At 39.1% G+C, this 23,868-nt stretch overlaps 1 protein-coding gene across 2 annotated transcripts in view; it reads left to right on the top strand.

Annotated features, from left to right (window-relative positions):
• Positions 1-23,868, top strand: part of TMEM209 (transmembrane protein 209) — a 65,464-nt gene that overhangs the window by 34,472 nt on the left and 7,124 nt on the right. For both annotated transcript variants that reach the window (XM_053716380.1, XM_053716381.1), the window contains exons 11-14: positions 4,519-4,616; positions 7,986-8,100; positions 10,242-10,339; positions 22,407-22,480. In XM_053716380.1, coding sequence (XP_053572355.1) covers positions 4,519-4,616; positions 7,986-8,100; positions 10,242-10,339; positions 22,407-22,480 — 385 coding nt within the window. The remainder of the gene's footprint in view (positions 1-4,518; positions 4,617-7,985; positions 8,101-10,241; positions 10,340-22,406; positions 22,481-23,868) is intronic.

Genomic DNA, 23,868 nt, shown 5'->3' with positions numbered 1-23,868 from the left:
TTACAATTTTATTCCCTAATTTGATATTTTACTTATAAGATTCTTACTTAATTTTTAATGACACAATGAGTCCACGGATCATCTTAATTACTATTGGGATATTCACCTCCTGGTCAGCAGGAGGAGGCGGCAAAGAGCACCACAGCAAAAGCTGTTAAATGTCACCTCCCCTCACTCCCACCCCAGTCATTCTCTTTGCCTATGTTGAGAGCAAGGAGGTGGTAAATTAGGTGTTAGAAAAGATTCTTCAATCAAGAGTTTATTATTTTTAAAGTAGTCCAAGATCGTGCTGCTTTGTTCTAGGGTGTAGCCGTAGTCCATATCAGTCTCTTCAGTAGAGCAGTGGTGGCTTTAGAGCAATGGGAACTTATGGGACATAATTCTTACTACGCCTCCCATATAGTGTTGCTGCCCTATCCTTGAGGGACTCAGGACTTTCCTTTATTTCAGGTCCATGGGAGGGAGAGGACCTCTGAAAACCTGAAAACTGCCTTGCTGTCGGGCAGCAGATGAGGTAAGTGCTAGCTTGCTTTCTGGGGAACCATAAATTCTCAGAAAAATGGAGGGCACTTTATTGAAAGGATCATTTATCTGACCTCATCAGTTATTATCTTTTAAAGTGAATGTAAATTTTGATGCTAAAGTGCCCGGTTTTTAAAACTTTGATTAAAAACAGGGGCACTTTAATTCATCAAAATTTACATTTCACTCCTGTTATAACAAAAAAAACTTACCTTTTAAACTTCACAGCAGCTCCAGCTTCCTCCGGTCTCACAAGCCATTTCTGATGTCAGAAATAATTGATAGGTCATCCTCCAATCACAGCTCCCCCCCCCCCCCCGGGGGATTCAGTGTCTGATTCACTGCTTTGATTGGAGGAAGCTGGATGCCTCATTTTAGACCCAGGAAGAGGCTTTGAAACGGGCGGAGGAAGCTGGAGCTGCTCTGAAGATTAAAAGGTACGTTTTTTTTTGTTTTGTTTTTGTTTGTTTTTTTACAATACGAGTGAAATGAAAAATTTTGATGAATTAAAGTGCCCCTGTTTTTAATTGAAGTTTTAAAAACCGGGCACTTTAGCATCAAAATTTACATTCACTTTAAGACTCCCCGGGAGCACAGGGGACTCCCTAGGCAGTGTATATGCAGGCACTAGGCTGGTTATTTGAAGGGCAGCGGTTCCACACTCCCGGCGTTTTTTTTATCTTAGACGACCGGGAGCCTTGCTGCTAATCACGCCCACGATGGGAGGTACGCAAGGAAGCGGAAAGTGATTGCGTGCCATTTGCAGTAACTCCGCTCCGTTGTAGGGTAGTCTACGCATCTGTATTTTTAGCTATGTACTAAAGGAACGAGGAGTTCACCGCAGATTAACAGAACTGCGTGATCTCTCCTGATTCTGTCTGCGCGACCGAGTACCGGTTTGTGGGGACATTTTGCTCCTGCTAATAGGAGGTGGGCACCTCAGCAAGGTATTGCTGAGGTGTGGATGTGTTTTAAAAGTTCATATTAACACTTTAAGCTTATTATATTAAATGGAATAAAAAAGTTTTTTTCTTTATTATTTAAAGAGACAGTAACGTTTTTTTTTTTTCTGATGTTACATTTTAATAAAAAAAAATTCTTGTTAATTTTTGGAACAAGAGGCCCTGCAAGGTGTCACCAATCCCTTATTGTTCCTCATGTATTGTGAGGACTTAAAGCTATAGGGAGAGAGTTTTTTCTGAGCCAACATTTTCTAAAGATGCTGTTCAGGAATCTAATGAAAATGTTAAATATAGGCCGCAACTTTCTCCTCAAGCGCCCCAAAATTTACCGCCCTCACATGCAGTGCCCTGCGTTTCATCTCTAGCTCCTACTGGAGTTACTTTAAGAGACATTGCTTCCCTCATGTCTACGGCAGTTTCAGATGCGATGTCTGGAAGTCAGGAAATCAAAGTTTTTCGATACTTGTCTTGACCTTCAGTCCAGTCCACTCCTCGGCCATCAGTGGCTCATTGCATGAGGTAATCGGGCTGATGGTAGCGGCGGCAATGGACATCATCCCATTTGCTCAGTTCCATCTCAGACCTCTGCAGTTTAACATGTTAAGGCAATGGAACGAAGATTATGCAGACCTGTCTCCTAGATTACTTCTGGAGCGAGAGACAAGGGATTCTCTTCAATGGTGGTTGTCTCGGGATCATCTCTCCCAAGGAACCTACTTTCGCAGACCATCTTGGGTGATCGTGACAACAGACGCCAGCCTTCTAGGATGGGGAACAGTCTGGGGCTCCCTGAAGGCTCAGGGATTTGGGACTCAAAATCAAAGTCAGTCTGTTCTTCCTATAAACATTCTGGAATTGAGAGCTATATACAATGCTCTTCTGGCCTGGCCCCAGTTAGCCTTGATCAAGTTTATCAGGTTCCAGTCGGATAACTTAATTTTTGTGGCTTACATCAATCATCAGGCAGGAACCAGGAGTTCCTTAGCGATGATAGAAGTAACCAAAATAATCCAGTGGGTGAAAACCCACAGTTGCCGTCTATAGGCGATCCATATTCCAGGGGTGGACAACTGGGAAGCGGATTTTCTGAGCATGCAGACTTTTCATCCGGGGGAGTGGGAACTCCATCTGGAAGTATTTTCCAGCCTGATCCAAAAATGGTGTCTGCTGGAACTGGATCTCATGGCCTCACAGCAGAATGCCAAGCTTCCGAAATATGGGTCGAGGTCCAGGGACCTTCAGGCTGTGCTGATAAATACCCTGGCGGTACTTTGGGCCTTCAGTCTAGCATACCTTTTTCCTCAGTTTGCTCTTCTTCCTCGGGTCATTGCTCGAATCAAGCAAGAGAGAGCATCAGTGATCCTCATCGCTCCGGCCTGGCCTCGCAGGATTTGGTACACAGGTCTGGTGGAGATGTCATCCCTTCCACCATGGAGGCTTCTGTTGAGGAGGGACCTTTCTACTTCAAGGACCCTTCCATCATCCAAATCTAGTTTCTATGAAGTTGACTGCTTGGAGATTGAACACTTAATCTTATCCAAGCAGGGTTTTTCAGATTTGGTCATAGAGACCATGATTCGGGTTCATAAACCTGTAACCAGAAAGATTTGCTACAAGATATGGCGTAAATATCTTTATTGGTGTGAATCCAAGGGCTACTCTTGGAGTAGAGTCAGGATTCCTAGGATTTTGTCTTTTCTCCAAGAGGGTTTGGAGAAAAGGTTATCGGTGGGTCCCCTAAGTGGTCAGATTTTTGCCTTGTCTATTTTGCTTCACAAACGTCTGGCGGATGTACCAGATGTGCAATCTTTTTGTCAGGCCTTGGTCAGGATCAGGCCTGTGTTCAAACCAGTTACTCCTCCATGGAGTCTGAATTTAGTTCTCAACGTTCTTCAAGGGCCTCCGTTTGAGCCTATGCATTCCTTAGATATTAAGCTATCTTGGAAGGTTTTATTTCTTGTTGCTATTTCTTCTGCTGCAGAGTGTCGGAGCTCTCGACATTGCAGTAGGAATCCCCTTATCATATTTTTAATTTGGATAAGATAGTTTTATGAACTAAATTAGGATTTCTTCCTAAAGTTGTTTCTGATTGGAACATTAATCAGGAGATTGTTGTTCCTTCCTTGTGTCCTAATCCTACTTCTTAGAAAGATCGGCTTCTGCACAATTTGGACGTGGTTTGTGCTTTAAAATTTTACCTGCAGATGACTAAAGATTTTCATCATGCTTCTGCTTGCTTTGTGGTTTTCTCAGGAAAACGTAAGGGTCAGAATGCTATGGCTACTTCTTTCTTTTTTTTTTTTCTTTTTTTTTCCTTTTGGCTGAGGAGTATCATAAGTTTTTTTTGCATAGAAGTCCAGAGAGTTAAGGCTCATTCCACGAGGGCTGTTGCTTCCTCATGGGCATTTAAGAATGAAGCTTCTGTGGAACAGATTTGCAAGGCTGCAACTTGGTCTTCTCTTCACTCTCTCTCTTTTTTTTTTTTTTTTTTTTTTTTTTTTTTTTCCAACATTCTACAAATTTGATATTTTTGTCTCGGCTGAGGCCGCTTTTGGGAGAAATGTTCTTAAAGCAGTGGTGCCTTCTGTTTAGGTTCCCTGTCTTGTCCCTCCCTTATCTGTGCACTCTAGCTTGGGTATTGAATCCCATTAGTAATTAAGATGATCCGTGGACGACTCGTGTCATTAAAAAGAAGAGAATTTATGCTTACCTGATAAATGTATTTCTTTTTTGACACGATGAGTCCACGACCCCCCCTGTTCTACAGACAGGGATGGTTATTATAAACTTCAGACACCTCTGCACCTTGTTACTTCCTTTCTCTACTTTACTTCAGTCGAATGACTGGGTTGGGAGTGAGGGGAGGTGATATTTAACAGCTTTTGCTGTGGTGCTCTTTGCCTCCTCCTGCTGACCAGGAAGTGAATATCCCATTAGTAATTAAGATGATCCGTGGACTCATCGTGTCAAAAAAGAAATACATTTATCAGGTAAGCATAAATTTTCTTTTTTCTTTATTCTATTTGCACTTTAGAGCTGTCACATGGAGGTTGCATGAGTTCTTTTCGTTGGAACTCTGGGGGAGAATTCAAGGGTCGCAAATGGGATACAGACCTTCCCACAGACTCTTCAGTAAGTTTTGTCTTTTTACAGTTTGTCATTCATAATTAGGTTCCATGCACATGTAACAGGACACTTAAAATGATAACGCTCTACCATTGCTATGAGATTTCCAGATTTTGTGCATATTTATGGACAAATGTGTATTGAACATAAAGCACATGCTGCTCAGCATTGTTAAGACCTGTCTCTTTGTTGTGATGTCATTATGAAACTACAATTTTTTGAATCCTTGAGAAAAAAAAAAGAGGAGATAACATTCTTTTATGTTAAAGGTCAATTCAAGCAGAATAATTAAGTTCTAATTTGTTAAACCCAAAGGGGTTAAAGTACCAACCGGGAGTCGCAGAGCACTACTGTGAGGTTACCACTGCTGATTGGGTGTCCAGCATATTTGCTCAGGGCCAGCAGTACTCCGTGGCTCCCAAGCAGTACTTTTTAACTGTGTTTAACCCATTTGCATGTTTGTCTAAAACATCAGAAGTTCATGTAATATTTCTTGGAGGTGTGGAGGAGGATGCAACTGACGCTACGATTTATAAAAAGCCTCTTTCTATCCATTATTCAGGTTGTTGCCAATGTAGGCAATGTTAATAAGCCACCTGTTTGTACCACAGCCGATGCTGGCTGGTATGTAACAAAGATCTGAAAAGCATTCCTTATACACTAGCACGTCTTATTCCTCCGTGTGTTACAAACCATATGAATCGCCTATGGCTGGTATGTAACAAAGATCTGAAAAGCATTCCTTATACACTAGCACGTCTTATTCCTCCGTGTGTTACAAACCATATGAATCGCCTATGGCTGATGCTGCTGGTGTGTAACAAAGATCTGAAAAGCATTCCTTTATACACTAGCACTTCTTATTCCTCCGTGTGTTACAAACCATATGAATCGCCTATGGCTGATATGTAACAAAGATCTGAAAAGCATTCCTTATACACTAGCACGTCTTATTCCTCCGTGTGTTACAAACCATATGAATCGCCTATGGCTGATGCTGCTGGTGTGTAACAAAGATCTGAAAAGCATTCCTTATACACTAGCACGTCTTATTCCTCTGTGTTACAAACCATATGAATCGCCTATGGCTGGTGTGTAACAAAGATCTGAAAAGCATTCCTTATACACTAGCACGTCTTATTCCTCCGTGTGTAACAAACCATATGAATCGCCTATGGCTGATGCTGCTGGTGTGTAACAAAGATCTGAAAAGCATTCCTTATACACTAGCACGTCTTATTCCTCTGTGTGTTACAAACCATATGAATCGCCTATGGCTGATGCTGCTGGTGTGTAACAAAGAGATCTGAAAAGCATTCCTTATACACTAGCACGTCTTATTCCTCCGTGTGTTACAAACCATATGAATCGCCTATGGCTGATATGTAACAAAGGTCTGAAAAGCATTCCTTATACACTAGCACGTCTTATTCCTCTGTGTGTTACACACCATATGAATCGCCTATGGCTGATATGTAACAAAGGTCTGAAAAGCATTCCTTATACACTAGCACGTCTTATTCCTCCGTGTGTTACAAACCATATGAATCGCCTATGGCTGGTATGTAACAAAGGTCTGAAAAGCATTCCTTATACACTAGCACGTCTTATTCCTCCGTGTGTTACAAGCCATATGAATCGCCTATGGCTGATGCTGCTGGTATGTAACAAAGGTCTGAAAAGCATTCCTTATACACTAGCACGTCTTATTCCTCTGTGTGTTACACACCAGCAGCATCAGCCATAGGCGATTCATATGGTTTGTAACAAAGATCTGAAAAGCATTCCTTATACACTAGCACGGCTTATTCCTCTGTGTGTTACAAACCATATGAATCGCCTATGGCTGATGCTGCTGGTGTGTAACAAAGATCTGAAAAGCATTCCTTATACACTAGCACGTCTTATTCCTCCGTGTTTCACAAACCATATGAATCGCCTATGGCTGGTATGTAACAAAGATCTGAAAAGCATTCCTTATACACTAGCACTTCTTATTCCTCCGTGTGTTACACACCAGCAGCATCAGCCATAGGCGATTCATATGGTTTGTAACAAAGATCTGAAAAGCATTCTTTATACACTAGCACTTCTTATTCCTCCGTGTGTTACAAACCATATGAATCGCCTATGGCTGATATGTAACAAAGATCTGAAAAGCATTCCTTATACACTAGCACATCTTATTCCTCCGTGTGTTACAAACCATATGAATCGCCTATGGCTGATATGTAACAAAGATCTGAAAAGCATTCCTTATACACTAGCACATCTTATTCCTCCGTGTGTTACAAACCATATGAATCGCCTATGGCTGATATGTAACAAAGATCTGAAAAGCATTCCTTATACACTAGCACGTCTTATTCCTCCGTGTTTCACAAACCATATGAATCGCCTATGGCTGATATGTAACAAAGATCTGAAAAGCATTCCTTATACACTAGCACATCTTATTCCTCCGTGTGTTACAAACCATATGAATCGCCTATGGCTGATATGTAACAAAGATCTGAAAAGCATTCCTTATACACTAGCACGTCTTATTCCTCCGTGTTTCACAAACCATATGAATCGCCTATGGCTGATATGTAACAAAGGTCTGAAAAGCATTCCTTATACACTAGCACGTCTTATTCCTCCGTGTTTCACAAACCATATGAATCGCCTATGGCTGATGCTGCTGGTGTGTAACAAAGATCTGAAAAGCATTTTTTATACACTAGCACGTCTTATTCCTCCGTGTTTCACAAACCATATGAATCGCCTATGGCTGATGCTGCTGGTGTGTAACAAAGATCTGAAAAGCATTCTTTATACACTAGCACGTCTTATTCCTCTATGGTATTTTAAATGGAGTTTCATTCATCAGTTGTAATGAAGTTGTGCTATAAGTTACTTTTTAATATAAGATGAAATTGAAATGCTCTGTCGCCCACTCTCCCCATATGGCACTTTAGCACGGTGTATTTGATTTCACAACTATATTAAAACGTTTTATAGACCATCTTAATTACAACTGAGGAATTAACCTTCATCTAAAATATCACTAACATTCCGGATCTGTTTTTATAAGGGGGGAGTTTACCATCACTTTAAGGTCCTATTCCTGCTCCTTTTTGGCAGTGCATTTAGTCTCACTCCTCTAGATACTTTTGTCTGAAGACCCTTTTTTATTTTCAGATTTAGTGAGGGCCATGGTATAGGCAAATCTCTCTTTGCACCAGCTATGCCAGCATGAGATTGTGCTTGCCCAGAACTCACCGGTAGTAGCACATATGTAGTTGGCACAAGTCTGTGCATTCTTGGTATTAGATGTATGGGAACTGTATATATTATATGATTCTCTGGATAACACTTTTGTTTTGGTTTTAGATCATCATGCATGTTTTCTGTACATACCTTGATGCCAGACTACCACCTCACCCCAAGTATCCTGATGGGAAAACCTTTACCTCGCAGCACTTTGTCCAGACGCCTGATAAACCAGGTATTGATATTAAAGTGTATTACTTATTAGTGTTTCTTGTTCCAATTTGCTAAAGTTTAAGTGCAGATGACCTGGGATTTATCTGATCGCAATGTTAACTATTTATAGTGTCTCTGTAATATTTAAAGGGGCATGGAAGTCATTAAATTTCATTCTTTACTTGTAAGCCATCAAGAAAAATGTATAGCTTCCTATATAAAATAGTGCATGGTTTGTTTTTCACACCATGTTAACAGCCTAATTGAGCATGATGACCCATTGGTGTCATGGGCATCAGCTGCTGTGTGTCATCCTAGGAGGGTCCCCCTTAAGATCTGTATCCTGCAGACACCATGTGCCACAACAAGGAAATGAGACTGCAGTAGAACATATTTGCCAGCTCTTGCCGGAACAGCTTGCAAATCAGGGAATTTCCTGGTTGTAAGCTTGGGGATGTGGTGAGGGCTTTAAGAGCCCAGATTTTAACCCCCCTTACCACTAAAAGGGACAAGAAAACCCTAATTTGAAAGAGGGTGAGTTTGCCATCAGCACTACATGTCCCTGTAAGATGCAGGTGATTGCTCTAAAAACGTCAACCAGCCGCAGCAAGTAAATTGCTGTTTACACAGAGGGGCTAGAGGGACAAGTGACCCCTCATTTGAAAGAGGGGGTGCCTCCATTAGAGCTAACCCGCAGGGTAGACAGCCGTTTTATTACTTTAAAAAAAAAAAACTGCAATAAACAGGCAAAACCCTTTAAGTGATCACTTGCATGTTGCAAGAGATCCCTAATTTTAAGTGGGTGTCTGCCTTTTCAAATGAAGGGTTACATGTCCCTGTAATATGCTTGTGATCACCCTTACAGCAGCAATAACCTGCAGCCGCACTATCCAGCCGCAGGACCCATTATCCCCTGATGACAACATTAACACCATACCCCTCTGATAAAAGTGAATTGCTGATTTTCAAATGGGGGGGGGGGGGGTCTTAGACAACAGGCAATTGCCATAGAGTTTGAAATATCTGTCTGCTAGGTGCCTTTATAGTATTCTGGCTTGTAAAATGGACCCTAGCACCCTAAAATAAGCACTACAATGGGGAAAGTGATACCTATTTTGAGAAAGGAGAGGACCATCTTTCAATGTTAAAGGTACATGCCAAGGTGGCTATCACCATGGTAACAATCACCTGACAACCATGTAGGCATATACAAGCACATCAGGGAGATGGGTATCCCCTATGTTGCCCCTTCAATGCATAGACAAACATTAGACCCCTTTATTTGAAAGCAGTACATCTGGATGTTCCAGCATTTTTTTTAAGAGGCCTTTTTTACCACTCACTATAGAAATATATCATGAGGTCCCACATTTGAAAGAGTGAGGTCCCACAAATCAAATAAGGGTTTTCATGTCTTCAGAGCTACTAAGTAGTCGTCATAGTAATAATGGTGACCTGCCAATTACCACTAACCTATTTTTTTTTTTTATTTGTTTTGTTTATTAGGGCTCAAAGATCCAAGTTTCTTGAACTAATAAAAAAAAAAAAAAAATGGTCAAAATAAATATAACTGAATATACAAATAGATATTTTGTGAAATGCTGTATAGATAGACTTTTGGTACAATTTTAATTTAATAATTTTTATTTTTTAATAATGAGTTTGGACAGGGGTAGGAACATTCCTGTCATTGTTCAAATGAGTTAAGCTACCCCTGTGGGAAATTGGAATTTTGTGTAATTTTAAAAATCTAATATGTGTAAGGTTAGATGATTTATACCTTCTGCATAACTGGCAGGATGGTGCATAGTAACAAAACTAATGCTTTTTATGTATTCATTTTAATTGTACAATATAGGTATAAAATCCAAAATGTGGTGTTTTGGAAAGATGAAGTGATGCTTTATGTAGGACAATATGCCGGGGGGGGGGCAGGTGATGAGTGGGTTCAGGAGTGGCGAGTAACATTTTAGCCTGGCTAGTAGCTAGTATATAATAATAATAAAAAAAGTGAAATAAATGAACAATTTTGGTGTGTGTGTTTGCTGCTTTCACCTTGTTATGCCCATAGTTGTATGACATTCGTCCCCTCTAACGCAGCGTATTTATCTGTTCCATTGGGTCATACAACGGTAAAAATTTTTAATTTTTTTCCCCTTTTAGATATTTCAAATGAGAATTTGTTTTGTATCCATCAGAGCAGCATCAACCCTCCACATTACGAGCTAGTTTATCAGAAGCACTGCTACAATTTACCTAAGGTAATACTCTAGGTATGGATAGACTATTGTAAAGCTGAGCTGGCTTGGGGGAGCACCTACCTGTAAATCGGCAGTGGTGACAATATTTATACTTTGTCTTTTTTCTCTGAGCCATCTTCAGTGCAGGGAGAAAAATGTCAGACTAAACCACTTTCACAGGAAAAAGCCTCACAACCTTCCTGTTAGTGTTACTAAAGCAAAGGTTGGGTATAAGATCACTGTAGCTTTAGAAAATTAGAATACTAAGCAAAAGCTTTTCTGTGATTAAGCAGAAGAATGGGTCAGGCTTTTAAGGCTGCTTAGTCTTCTCAACAGGCGCGACAGATACCAAACATCCTGAAATGTGTGAGATAATATAAGCCCTCTTTCTGACCGACTCCTCTGTACCTATAATTTGTGTATTAAATGCAATATCCACCTGTAAACAAACTATTTATTGCCACCTTTTTTCTAATGGAGTTTACAGTACATAAAATCCCTGGGCTAATGTGATTATAACAAGATTCAAAAATCATTTATGGCCTGAGGTTTTTAGTTTCTACTAAAAAAGGAATGCGTTTTATAGAAGGGAAAATGCATGACAGAAGCTTGCTTGCATGATTGGCAGAGGGGCCTCATGTTTATTTAAAAGGAAGGATCTACTCTAGGTGATTAATTTTTTTTTAAACATCAGAGCTCACCAGAAAAAGGGAAATTATACATTTTCCATTCTGTCTCTGCATAGTGGTCCTTAATGTTTTAATATTAGGTTTTTAATAGCCATCTATTTAATTTTAAGGCTGTACAAATTCGGGGAGCTACTTCACCTGGAATTTTGCTCCAATCTTTTTGATTATTCTGTGTGCAAATTCCCCTATGTACAGTAGCTGAGCAGCCAGCTCAAAACGGCAGAAGAAAAAGGTGGAGTTGCAAAGTGTTAAAGCAAACAGATGCAGGAGTTGGCGTGTTTCCCAAATGCAGCAGGGTTAATAAGCAATAATAGAAGCAAGTAGGTAGTAGGTGGTTAATGGCTCCCCCTCACAATGAAGCAAGCAGTAACAAACGTCCCATAGATACTTGGGTGTCTCTGTCCACGAGACCAGTCACTCACCGCCCTCAGAAGTGGAGATGCAGCCTTTTCATCTGAACAGGGGATCCGCTATGATTTCTTCACAAGAAGAGTAGTGGGGTAGAGCCGGGGTGTAAAGAGTGACACAGATAGGCACTGATAGGCATAGGCTCTGTTTCCCAAAGGATCTGCTTCCTATTGCTTCCGTAAAGCACCAAGCTGAAGACGGACACTCCTCCACCACGTGACCCTGGATGGCTCCAATCGGCAACGGCTGATCCACTCGAGGAGGTGCCAGGCAGCAGGGATAATGCAACAAATATAGAACAGGTATGGCCAGCACACTCCAAAGGATGAAGTTAAAACAAGTCTTTATTAGTCATAATTAAAAAAAAAAAAAAAAAAATGAACACGTCTGACATGTTTCGCCATGACTGCCTTAATCGTAAGCATGAACTCATTTTAAAAGTTACACAATTTATAATGCACACCATTCTGTGATAGGTTACATAAAATCATGTGACTATACATCAAGTCTAAAGGTGGATGATTAATACAATACATGGTAAAGATGGCATTCAATGGAGATGGAATAAATATAGAACTAATTATTTGAAAAAAATGCAAATGGTCCAACTATAAAGTCCATTGAATACACTTTGCACAACTTGACACATCACACAACTAAACTATTTACACTGAAACCTTATTCTTGTACAAACTCATAAGTACTTACTAAGTAATCAGTACATGTATAAAGAAATATGTAAATAGAATCAATGGGGTAAAGCTACCTTAGTGCATATAAAAATAATCATGTAAGTATGATTATGTAGAGAAAAGGGCATATAAAAGGACTACATGGGGAAAACAGAGTATACTTCATGGTTAGAAACATAACTGACGAGACCAAACTCGCTTGTCTCCTGAACATGTAAAAAAAAAAAAAATATATATATATATATATATATCACGAAATTACTCCCAAAGGTTAAGTCAAAAGCTGGATTAAAACCTTTGGGGGTGCGGGTGTCAAGGGTAAAGATCCAGAATGCTTCTCTTTTAAGGATCAACTTGCTAATGTTACCGCCCCTTTTTGGATGTCTAACTTTCACAATTACCTTCTATTTAAAGGTGGTCGTTACATTGTCATGTAATATGAAATGCTTTGCTAGCTCAGAGCATTGGTTAGAAGCTTTAATACCGGATAAATGTTCCCTGACTCTTTCCCTTACCTCTGTTTTGAGCTGGCAGCTCAGCTACTGTACATATTTTGGACTTCTTTCAAGCATTAGGGAGCTTGACAGCTGACGGTTCTGTGCCAACGCCAGAAGTTATTATACCCTATGATCATCTTTGTGATCATATTTACTCTGTTTTGAGTGTTACGCTCCTTTTATCCACTTTTTTTTTACAGTTTATTCATTAACTTGTCTAAAGGATTGATTTTTGTTCCTGTACACTGTTCAATTGGTTTAATCAGTTTAGTCTCTCTTTAAATTTTGAATATATCCTGGTGTGTATTATTACTGCTGCTAAGTAAATGGATCATCAAAATGGGAGAGTCGCAACAAGAACATACTTATTATTCTCTTACATCAATTAAGAATTTGGATCAGTTGGAACAAGACTTTGAAAATATCTTTCCAGAAATTAATCTAGTAATCCCCTAGGTGATAAATTCCAACAAATTGAAAATCTCATGAAAAAAGAAATCAAACTAAAGTGGGACAAATGGACTTTAGAAAGATATATTAGAATGAGAATAATTCCTAGGGGTCTACATATCGGACGTGTCCTACTTTTATTGTTCAAGATAAGGATTTTATTGAACGCTGGAATAATGCACTGTCAGATTGTTCCTTTTAAGTTAAAGGGACATTCCAGTCAAAATTTAAATGCACATAGATGAATTACATCTTTGAATAGAAACATATTTACAATATAAATGTATTGGCAAAGATGCTTCTAGTAAGTTATCACTGTTTTAGTGTTAACATTTTTCTCTGCATGTGAAGCATAGCTAGATATTCTCAGTGCACCCACATTTTACATACTGCAGCTGCTCAGAGCGCCAGTGGGGGTTGTATCATGTCAGCAATTGACAAATTGAGTAATTACCAGGTGGTACAAGCACCTAAGGTTCTCTGAGCAAGTGCTGTGTTTAAAATGCTGGTGCACGGTGCATACTTAAATACTCTTTTGAAACAACTAACTTTTATTAGAAGCATTTTTGCTAATGCATTTATATTACAAAATTGCTTCTGTTCAATATCGAAATGCACCCATGTGGTTTCTAATTTTGGCTGGAATATCCTTTTAATGTCTTATAGAATTTAAAGGCAATCGATTTATTAAAGGTCAGAGACAAATCATTGTTTTACAAACTGAACTTGATATGTGTACTTTAGAAACTAAGTATAAACAATGACGGAATGTTAAAAGATACCATTGCATAGTTAAAGAAAAATTTAACACTAATAAAACCATGATAAATACATGGGGGACCAGGCTGATTATAACTCAGAAAAGGTTTATATCTGGCAAAGAAGGAATAGGGGTAGATAGTAAGGGACATGATAGTAACACTAGCTTTGACACTGATTCAGGTGAGGATGTCTGATAGTAAGAGTAACCGCCCCTTACAGTCTGAGAATCACCAAAAGACAGGCCCCTTAAAACCTATATTGAAACCAACTACTGTCAAAAAAACTGTGGCATTTAACAAAGCAATTACCCAGGAACCTGAGCCCACTAAAAATAAGAATAATTCTAGATCTAAATAGTCACCCACTACAAATACCAATGAGGGAGAGGTTAACCTATCATCATAACCATTAGAACTGGACCAGGTTTTTCAGTTATCCCCGGGGGAACCCCACAAGAGGGGGGGGCAGGAAGAGGAAGTGCAAGATTCAATCAGACACTCTATCCCCTGAGAAGTGTGGCAGGGGACACAACAAATACCGGGACAAATATCGGGACAGGCCAGGACCAACCAAAAACAACTAATGTAATTAACTTGACTGACTATTATTAATGATGCAGAATACCGACCAACCACAAGATTTAATCTTTTTCAGACTCTTGTCAATATAAACAGATTTATTTAGACAACCAACACTAAGAAAACATTTCTATTTCTCTTGTTAAGTGTGTTCAGTCCACGGGTCATCCATTACTTATGGGATATATTCTCCTTCCCAACAGGAAGTTGCAAGAGGATCACCCAAGCAGAGCTGCTATATAGCTCCTCCCCTCACATGTCATATCCAGTCATTCTCTTGCAACCCTCAACAAAGGAGGTCGCGAGAGGAGTTGGACTTTTACTTAATTATTCTTCAATCAAAAGTTTATTTTAAAATGACACCGGAGTGTGCTGTTTTTTTTGTATCTCAGGCAGTATTTGGAGAAGAATCTGCCTGCGTTTTTCTATGATCTTAGCAGACGTAACTAAGATCTGCTGGCTGTTCTCGACATTCTGAGGAGTAGGGTAACTTCAGAAAGAGGGGAATAGCATGCGGGGTCCCCCGCAAATGAGGTATGTGCAGTACATTATTTTCTGGGAATGGAATTGACTAAGAAAATACTGCTGTTACCCATATGATGTAAGTACAGCCTTAAATGCAGTAGTAGCGACTGGTATCAGGCTGATAAATGTATGCGCAGTTGAGTTATTTTCTAGGGACTAGAATTTGACTGAGAAAATACTGTTAATACTGAAATAATGTTTAAGCCTTATCCGCAGTGGAAGCGACTGGTAGCAGGCTTAGTGATAACTTTACATGACATTGAAAATGTTGTTTTTAAAACGTTTACTGGCATGTTATTCGTTTTGTGAGGTACTTTGGTGATAAATCTTTTGGGCATGATTTTTTTTCCACATGGCTAAACGTATTTTTCTGCATAGAAACAGTTATATCAGGTCTCCCACTGTTGTAATATGAGTGGGAGGGACCTTGTTTTAGCGCCTTGTTGCGCAGTTAAAATTCTAGCACAGTCTTTCTGTTTCTTCCTCCTTGATCCAGGACGTCTCTAGAGAACTCAGGGGTCTGCAAAATTCGTTTTTGAGGGAGGTAATCAGTCACAGCAGATCTGTGACAGTGCGTTTGACTGTGATTAAAGCGTTAAATCTTAATTTGATATCCGTTTTTGGGTATTGAGGGGTTAATCATCCTTTTGCTAATGGGTGCAATCCTCTGCTAATTAATACACTTCTCGTTAAGAATTGTTTGTCTATAACTGAACCCCTTCATTCCATTGATATTAAACTTTTATCTTGGAAAGTTCTGTTTTTGATGGCTATTTCCTCAGCTCGAAGAGTCTCTGAGTTATCTGCCTTACATTGTGATTCCCCTTATCTGATCTTTCATTCAGACAAGGTAGTCCTGCGTACTAAACCTGGGTTTTTACCTAAGGTTGTTTCTAACCGGAATATCAATCAAGAGATTGTTGTTCCATCATTATGTCCTAATCCTTCTTCAAAGAAGGAACGTCTTTTGCATAATCTAGACGTAGTCCGTGCCCTGAAGTTTTACTTACAGGCAACTAAAGATTTTCGGCAAACTTCTTCTTTGTTTGTCGTTTACTCTGGACAGAGGAGAGGTCAAAAGGCTTCGGCTACCTCTCTCTCTTTTTGGCTTTGTAGCATAATACGTTTAGCCTATGAGACTGCTGGTCAGCAGCCTCCTGAACGAATTACAGCTCATTCCACTAGAGCTGTGGCTTCCACTTGGGCCTTTAAGAATGAGGCCTCTGAACAGATTTGCAAGGCTGCAACTTGGTCTTCACTTCATACTTTTCCAAATTTTACAAATTTGATACTTTTGCCTCTTCGGAGGCTGTTTTTGGGAGAAAGGTTCTACAGGCAGTGGTTCCTTCTGTTTAAAGTTCCTGCCTTGTCCCTCCCATCATCCGTGTACTTTAGCTTTGGTATTGGTATCCCATAAGTAATGGATGACCCATGGACTGAACACACTTAACAAGAGAAAACATAATTTATGCTTACCTGATAAATTTATTTCTCTTGTAGTGTGTTCAGTCCACGGCCCGCCCTGTCTTTTTTGAGGCAGGTTCTAAATTTTAAATTATAACTCCAGTCACCACTGCACCCTATAGTTTCTCCTTTCTCGTCTTGTTTCGGTCGAATGACTGGATATGACATGTGAGGGGAGGAGCTATATAGCAGCTCTGCTTGGGTGATCCTCTTGCAACTTCCTGTTGGGAAGGAGAATATATCCCATAAGTAATGGATGACCCGTGGACTGAACACACTACAAGAGAAATAAATTTATCAGGTAAGCATAAATTATGTTTTTAACTAAGATTCTCAACAGATACACAACACAGTAACTGAACATATTACTTGTGATAATGCATTTGAATTCTCAGAATTGAGAGATCTCCAGAGCTTGACAGAACTAGATAGTAATCTAGCAGATAGCATGGTAGATTCCCATATTGGTTTCAAACCTAAATCCATTTTCTACCCCACTCACTTCAGGGGTGGAATTTTGGTTTATTACCAAAAAAGAATTGAGGCTGATCTGGTGAAACTATCATTTAAACAAAAACGTATTGGAGAAAACCTCTCAAAAGAAGAGAAACAGGCCCTGGAATCCTTAAAGGCAAACAAAGATCTGGTTATTAAATCAGCGGATAAAGGTGGGAGTGTGGTTGTATGGGATACTGACTCTTACACCAAAGAATTCTTCAATTAGTTAACAAGGAAGACTATATCCCACTCAGCCACAATCCACTAACCTCTTTTAAGATAAAACTCAAGACACTTTTAGAGCAAGGTCTCTCAAAAGGTCATATTGATAGACACCTTTGACTATCTACTTGTCCCTCAACCAGTCATTCCCATTTTCCATATTTTGCCCAAGGTCCACAATTCCCTTGTTGAAGTAAAAGGGCGACCTATAGTTTTGGGCATAGGCTTTCTATGTGAAATGTTATTGGAATGGCGTGACCGTATCCTCCAACCTATTGTTCTAAAATTGGCAAGCTACTTGAGGCACAAAACTTTGATAACTTTAAATGTAATGATCGTGATGGTTGGCTTACAGTCAACGTCTCCCTCTATTCCATAATACCCCACCAAATGGGGATCAGAGTGGTTAGATATTTTCTTACAAACTATACTGTATATACCTCAGATTTCATTGATTTTCTTATGGAAGTTACTCATTTCATGCTGACGCATAATTTTTTTTTTAGATTCAATGAGGCATTCTACTTTCAAGTTCAAGGTACAGCCATGGGGGCAAAATTTGCCCCCTTGTATGCAAATGTAACTATGGATTGGTGGGAGTCTCTGTATTTATGGGGACAGAAATCCCTTTGCACCATTTATTCAGACCTATCATTGTTTTATTGATCTATTGTTTGTGTGGTCCGGTGAGGAGTACTTGGTAACTTAATTATGTATCTCAATGATAATCCGTTAGGTTTAAGATTTACCCATGAGTTTAACAGCCGAAGTATCAATTATTTCGACATTACTATAAATTTTAATCTACAGACCATTAAAGTAGAAACCACCATTTATAGAAAACCGATTGCAGGTAACACCCTTCTACATGGCAAGAGTAATCATCCTAAACAGGTTCCAATTCATTAGAATTAAACGGAATTGCAGTCAGGACATTGATTGATTATAGAAAACAGGGTGATGATCTGGTTAGAGGCTATGACAAAAAAACTATCTTTAGAGCAAGAAATGAGGTTGACAAACTAGACAGGGCAGGCCTTCTAACTGACAAAACCAATAAAAAAAAAAATAATAAACAAAAACCAACTTCTCATTTTGTCACACAATATTCATCTGACTACTATGACATTTGCAATATTGTGCAGAAACATTGCCCCATGTTATACGCATACGAAAGTCTACAACACATAGTGAAACAGGGTTGCTCTTTTTCATATAGACGAGGAATTTCCATTGGCAATATACTGTCCCCTATTGAGATTAGGACCAACAAAGCTCATGACTGGAAATCAAGGTATGCACAGATGTGGTTATAGACGGTGTATTCCCTGTGGTTTTGAAAACATTACTGATTCTTTTGAATCCCAAATAACTGGAAAGCAATATACAGTCAAAGAATTTATGAATTACAGAGCAAATTTTTTTTTTTTATCTATTTAATCTGGTGCACTTGCAACCAAAAACAGTATATTGGTTGCACCTCACGTGAGGTAAGTGAAAGAGTCGGGTAACATTTATCCGATATTTAAACTTCTGACCAATGCTCTGAGCTAGCAAAGCATTTCATAGAACACCACAATGTAACGACCACCTTAAAATGGAAGGTAATTGAGAAAGTTAGACATCCAAAAAGGGGCGGTAACATTAACAAGTTGATCCTTAAGAGAAGCATTCTGGTTCTTTACCATTGACACCCTCACCCCAAAGGTTTTAATTCAGCTTTTAACTTTGAGAGTAATTTTGTGATATATATATATATTTTTTGACATGTTCAGGAGACAAGTGAGTGTGGTCTCGTTGTCAGTTATGTTTCTAACCATGAAGTATACTGTTTTGCCATGTAATCCTTTTTAATGCCCTTTTCCCTACATATTCATACTTAAATATTTATTTTTATAAGCACGAAGTAGCTTTACCCCATTGATTCTACTATTTACATATTTTTTTTTATACATGTACTGATTACTTAGTAAGTACTTATGAGATTGTACAAGAATAGGGTTTCAGTGTAAATCGTTGTTTAGTTGTGTGATGTGTCAAGTTGTAAACAATATAGCAGAAAGTTCTTCTTGTGTCACAGTAACTTTGTGATGTAACCAAGTATACCTGCCGTGGTTGAGCCGTTGGTATAATCTAGAATGTCCGAAAACTCTAGGAGCTGAATGCAAGGTAGATAAATAAACACAGCTTACCCCAAACTGCTTGATAAACGTGTGACTGTCTGGTCCTAGGGAGAAGGGAAATACTCGCTGACGATCCGTGCCTCTTGGTTGTAAACAAACATGATTTTGATTCCAGGAATCGAGCGTGTTCCACTATTAGCCTCCCTCTTCTGACTTCCCTGAGGGTGTGTGCGCAAACTTTCTCCATGCCCGGTATGGTAGTGCTTTGGCAGCCAGACTCAATCCGTCCTCGGAAGAAGGAGCCGTCCGGTTCTGGAGAGGAGGAGACCACTTCACTGGGGGTCTGTTCCGTATGTATAGACATCCATTACTCTACAGGAACATGACATCACAGGTACTCCTCAGAAACTTCCCCTTCAAATGACATTTTAGGCGTAGACTGGGTTCCCTTCTGCAATCTCCTATGTAGTAGCCTTAGTTAGGGAAATAGATATCGGCGTTTCAGCGTCTCACTGGGCAACCTCTCCGCAGCTCCTGGACAGCTCAGAGGGTGAGCATTCAGGGTTTTACCCTGTAAAGAGTGCTCTACGTTTTGGTTGAGGACAGACGGTGTCCAAAATGTAAAAGAATGTTGAAGCGGAGCACAAGATTTTTATATATAATAAAACTGTAGTTTATTAGTATACAGTTAAAAGCTAACAACATAATGTAGCAAAAAGAAGGGTTTGTCAGAACACAGCTGATGCGTTTCGCCCTCCTGCCGTTGTGAAAGCTGAATAAAATTGGAGTGTTAATCCCCATTTTTTATAGAAAAAGACTCTTATTTGTTAATTGAGACACACCTCCATCCAATCATATCACTTACGATTCCCACATTGGAGGGAGGAGAATAATAATAGTGTCAAGGCTAAAAGTAGCTGCTTTATATTTTGTGACAATACAACAGTGGAAATGTTACTATGTTAGGGTTTCAAATTTCGATAAGAGACTATACATAACTATCAAGGATAGTAGAAATCCACATAAGATATTCAACACAGACCAAAACATATACCAATTGTAACACAGATAACAGGGTGTTACTACAAACCAGATAGAAAAATCCGAATGGAAAAGGTAAACACATAATTAGATCAGTGCTAGTGAAACTCCTATATCCGGAGTGAGCAGTAATAATAATAATAATAAACGTAAATTATATATAACATCACCATGGCTACTAGCAGACCCTGTATAGGTGATTTATGTTTGCTATCAAAATGGACCCTTAATGACCTAACCTATATATGTTAGACGTTGATAGCCTAACCTATACATGTTAGACGTATGTAGATCTGTCTAGAGTGGTTGAGCTCAGTCTCTAAGATCAGAAATATAGTAGACACTGCTAAACAGGAGTGAATAGGTTATCTGGGGCTATTGTTTGATTAGTACAGTATTGACTACTGGAAACAAGTCTGACATAAATAGTTCTCATAACATGACTCTTAGTTAATGATGTCTAGTGGGGAAGTTAGTTAATCTTATCCATTAGAGTGCCGTATTAAACATTGGGTTATATTTGTCATGCAGGTTCCATGACCTATATATTTTTTTTTTTTTTTTTTTTTTTATTATTGACAATAGTTGATAAGGTCATAGCTGGAGTTCAAGCCAGAGGGATACCTGGTCTTCAAAGTGAAGATCCAGTTGATTTCTTGTTTGGCCAAGGGTTTATCCCTGTTTCCTCCCCTTGGGGAGATATGAACCCTTTCAGTGCAGGTCCATTTAAATGTGTTTGCGCTCTTATTGTGAAATTGCGCAAAATGTTGTACTAAGGGCGTACTAGCCTTGCCAATTATAATACTAGATAGATGTTCTCTAATTTGTGATCTTACCTCACGCGTCGTCATACCTGTGTATCACATTCTCCACATGTAATAAGGTAAACTACATAGGCTGATCTGCAATTCATGCACACATTCTTAGCATACGTAAAGCCTGTGGCGGCTGAGCTAAACTTACCTCCTTGTCTACCTTCTCACAAGCCACACATTCTCTGTTATGGCATTTATACATGCCCTTATTTGTTAGCCATGTAGACTGGGTTAAGGGAGTGGATGGAAGCTTAGTAGTAGAAATCGTATTGCCAATCGTTCTATTGCATCTGTAGGCAAATCTGCAATTCTTAATAGAGAAATTTTCAAGACCATCATCTGCTTTTAGCATTGGAAGATGTTGTTTTTTAACTGTTACAAATGTGGTTGTATTGTTCTATATACTCCGTGATAAACAATACGCTGTCTTTCTCCAAGGCTGTGCTTTTAGTTTTTTCTGTGTCACTTTTTGGGCGTATTAAGTCTGTTCTGTCAATGTTAATAAATCTAACTAAAAGATTTAGATCCAGAGGCTATGAGAGTAGAACAATCCAAAAAGCAGTAGAATCTGTCAAAAATATTGACAGAATACTTAATACGCCCAAAAAGTTTAGACTTGATGTATAGTCACATGATTTTATGTAACCTATCACAGAGCGGTGTGCATTATAAATTGTGTAACTTTTTAAATGAGTTCACACTTAGGATTAAGGCAGTCATGCCGGAACATGTCGGGCGTGTTCTCGCGGTTTTTACATTTTGACTAATAAAGACTTGTTTTAACTTCATCCTTTGGCGCGTGCTGGCAATACCTCTTCTATATTTCCCAAATTCCCCTAAGATCCGCTGTTTTTTTTTTTTTTTTTACTTGCTTCTTATTTCACTTCCTGTTGCAGCCGTGGTAAACTGCAGCATTAGCTGCCAAATAATTTTGTTTGTTAATGTAATTAGGCTAATTTTGCATTCTTGTATAATATACATTGCTTTCGAAATTTTTGTTTCCAAATGTCTTTTAAACGAGCACATTTTATGAAAACTTACGGAAACATTCTAATATAGAAATACTCCAAAAAAAATTGAGCAATGCAGGGGTCGATAAATTTGTTCAAAGTCTGAGCTCATAAAAAGCATCCAGGGTCCACCAAGCTAAATTATAGGCGCCATGGGTATCTTTTAGACTAAGCCAGGGCCTAATTTTTATGGAACCAGTAGCTCCCTGGCACCTGGGTTTGAGTCATGAAGTAATGTTTTTACATTTTTCAAATTGTACAGTTTGCAGTCCTCTAGTGACCCATAGTTTAACCCACATTTTGTGCCTTTTCAGGGAAGGAATAACTTATTTCATACTCTACTTATGTTTCTGTACATCATAAAAACCAAGGAATCTGGGATGCTTGGGTGAGTAACTGTATGCTATATCTGTTAAAGGGCCATTAAACACTAAATAAATGGTAGATAGAATGATGCATTCAAAGAAAAGATTAGTCTGAGAATAACATGTCGATTTTTTAAATTTCATTAGCTGTTTAAATAGTGACAAAATAAGTAAAGTTTTACTGTCTATAAAACAATGGGAGCTGCCATGTTGTAACTTAGGTTACCTCCTCTCCTGTGGCCAATTAGGGACAGTTATAAATAGGTCACTAGAGTGTGCAGCCAATGGCTGTGGGGAATAGAACAGTGTCCTGCACTTCCATTTCTAACGGGAACTCCTAATTTCAGAATGGAATAACAGGGAAAGGGGACAAAATAATTAAAGTATATTGCAGAGTTTTTATATAAACAGTTTATCATTTTATATTACGATCTCAGTGTTTAATGTCCCTTTCTCCAACATAGGTGTGTCCGGTCCACGGCGTCATCCTTACTTGTGGGATATTCTCTTCCCCAACAGGAAATGGCAAAGAGCCCAGCAAAGCTGGTCACATGATCCCTCCTAGGCTCCGCCTTCCCCAGTCATTCTCTTTGCCGTTGTACAGGCAACATCTCCACGGAGATGGCTTAGAGTTTTTTGGTGTTTAAATGTAGTTTTTATTCTTCAATCAAGAGTTTGTTATTTTAAAATAGTGCTGGTATGTACTATTTACTCTGAAACAGAAAAGAGATGAAGATTTCTGTTTGTAAGAGGAAAATGATTTTAGCAACCGTTACTAAAATCGATGGCTGTTTCCACGCAGGACTGTTGAGAGGAATTAACTTCAGTTGGGGGAAACAGTGAGCAGACTTTTGCTGCTTGAGGTATGACACATTTCTAACAAGACTTGGTAATGCTGGAAGCTGTCATTTTCCCTATGGGATCCGGTAAGCCATTTTTATTAAATAAGAATAAAGGGCTTCACAAGGGCTTTAAAGACTGGTAGACATTTTTCTGGGCTAAAACGATTGATATATATGCATTTTTAATACTTCATAGTTTTGAGGAGTTATTTTATTCTTGGGAATCATGTAAAATAACCGGCAGGCACTGTATTGGACACCTTTTTCACTGGGGGCCTTCTCTAATCATAGGCAGAGCCTCATTTTCGCGCCTCTATTGCGCAGTTGTTTTTGGGAAGCAAGACATGCAGATGCATGTGTGAGGAGCTCAGATACATAGAAAAAGCTTACTGAAGGCGTCATTTGGTATCGTATTCCCCTTTGGGCTTGGTTGGGTCTCAGCAAAGCAGATACCAGGGACTGTATAGGGGTTAAATATAAAAACGGCTCCGGTTCCCTTATTTTAAGAGTTAAAGCTTTCAAATTTGGTGTGCAATACTTTTAAGGCTTTAAGACACTGTGGTAAAATT

Source organism: Bombina bombina, chromosome 6, assembly GCF_027579735.1.
Source record: "Bombina bombina isolate aBomBom1 chromosome 6, aBomBom1.pri, whole genome shotgun sequence".
NCBI classification, from domain to species: domain Eukaryota; kingdom Metazoa; phylum Chordata; class Amphibia; order Anura; family Bombinatoridae; genus Bombina; species Bombina bombina.
The sequence above is the reverse complement of the archived record's forward strand: the minus strand, read 5'-3'. Positions and strand labels throughout refer to the sequence as shown.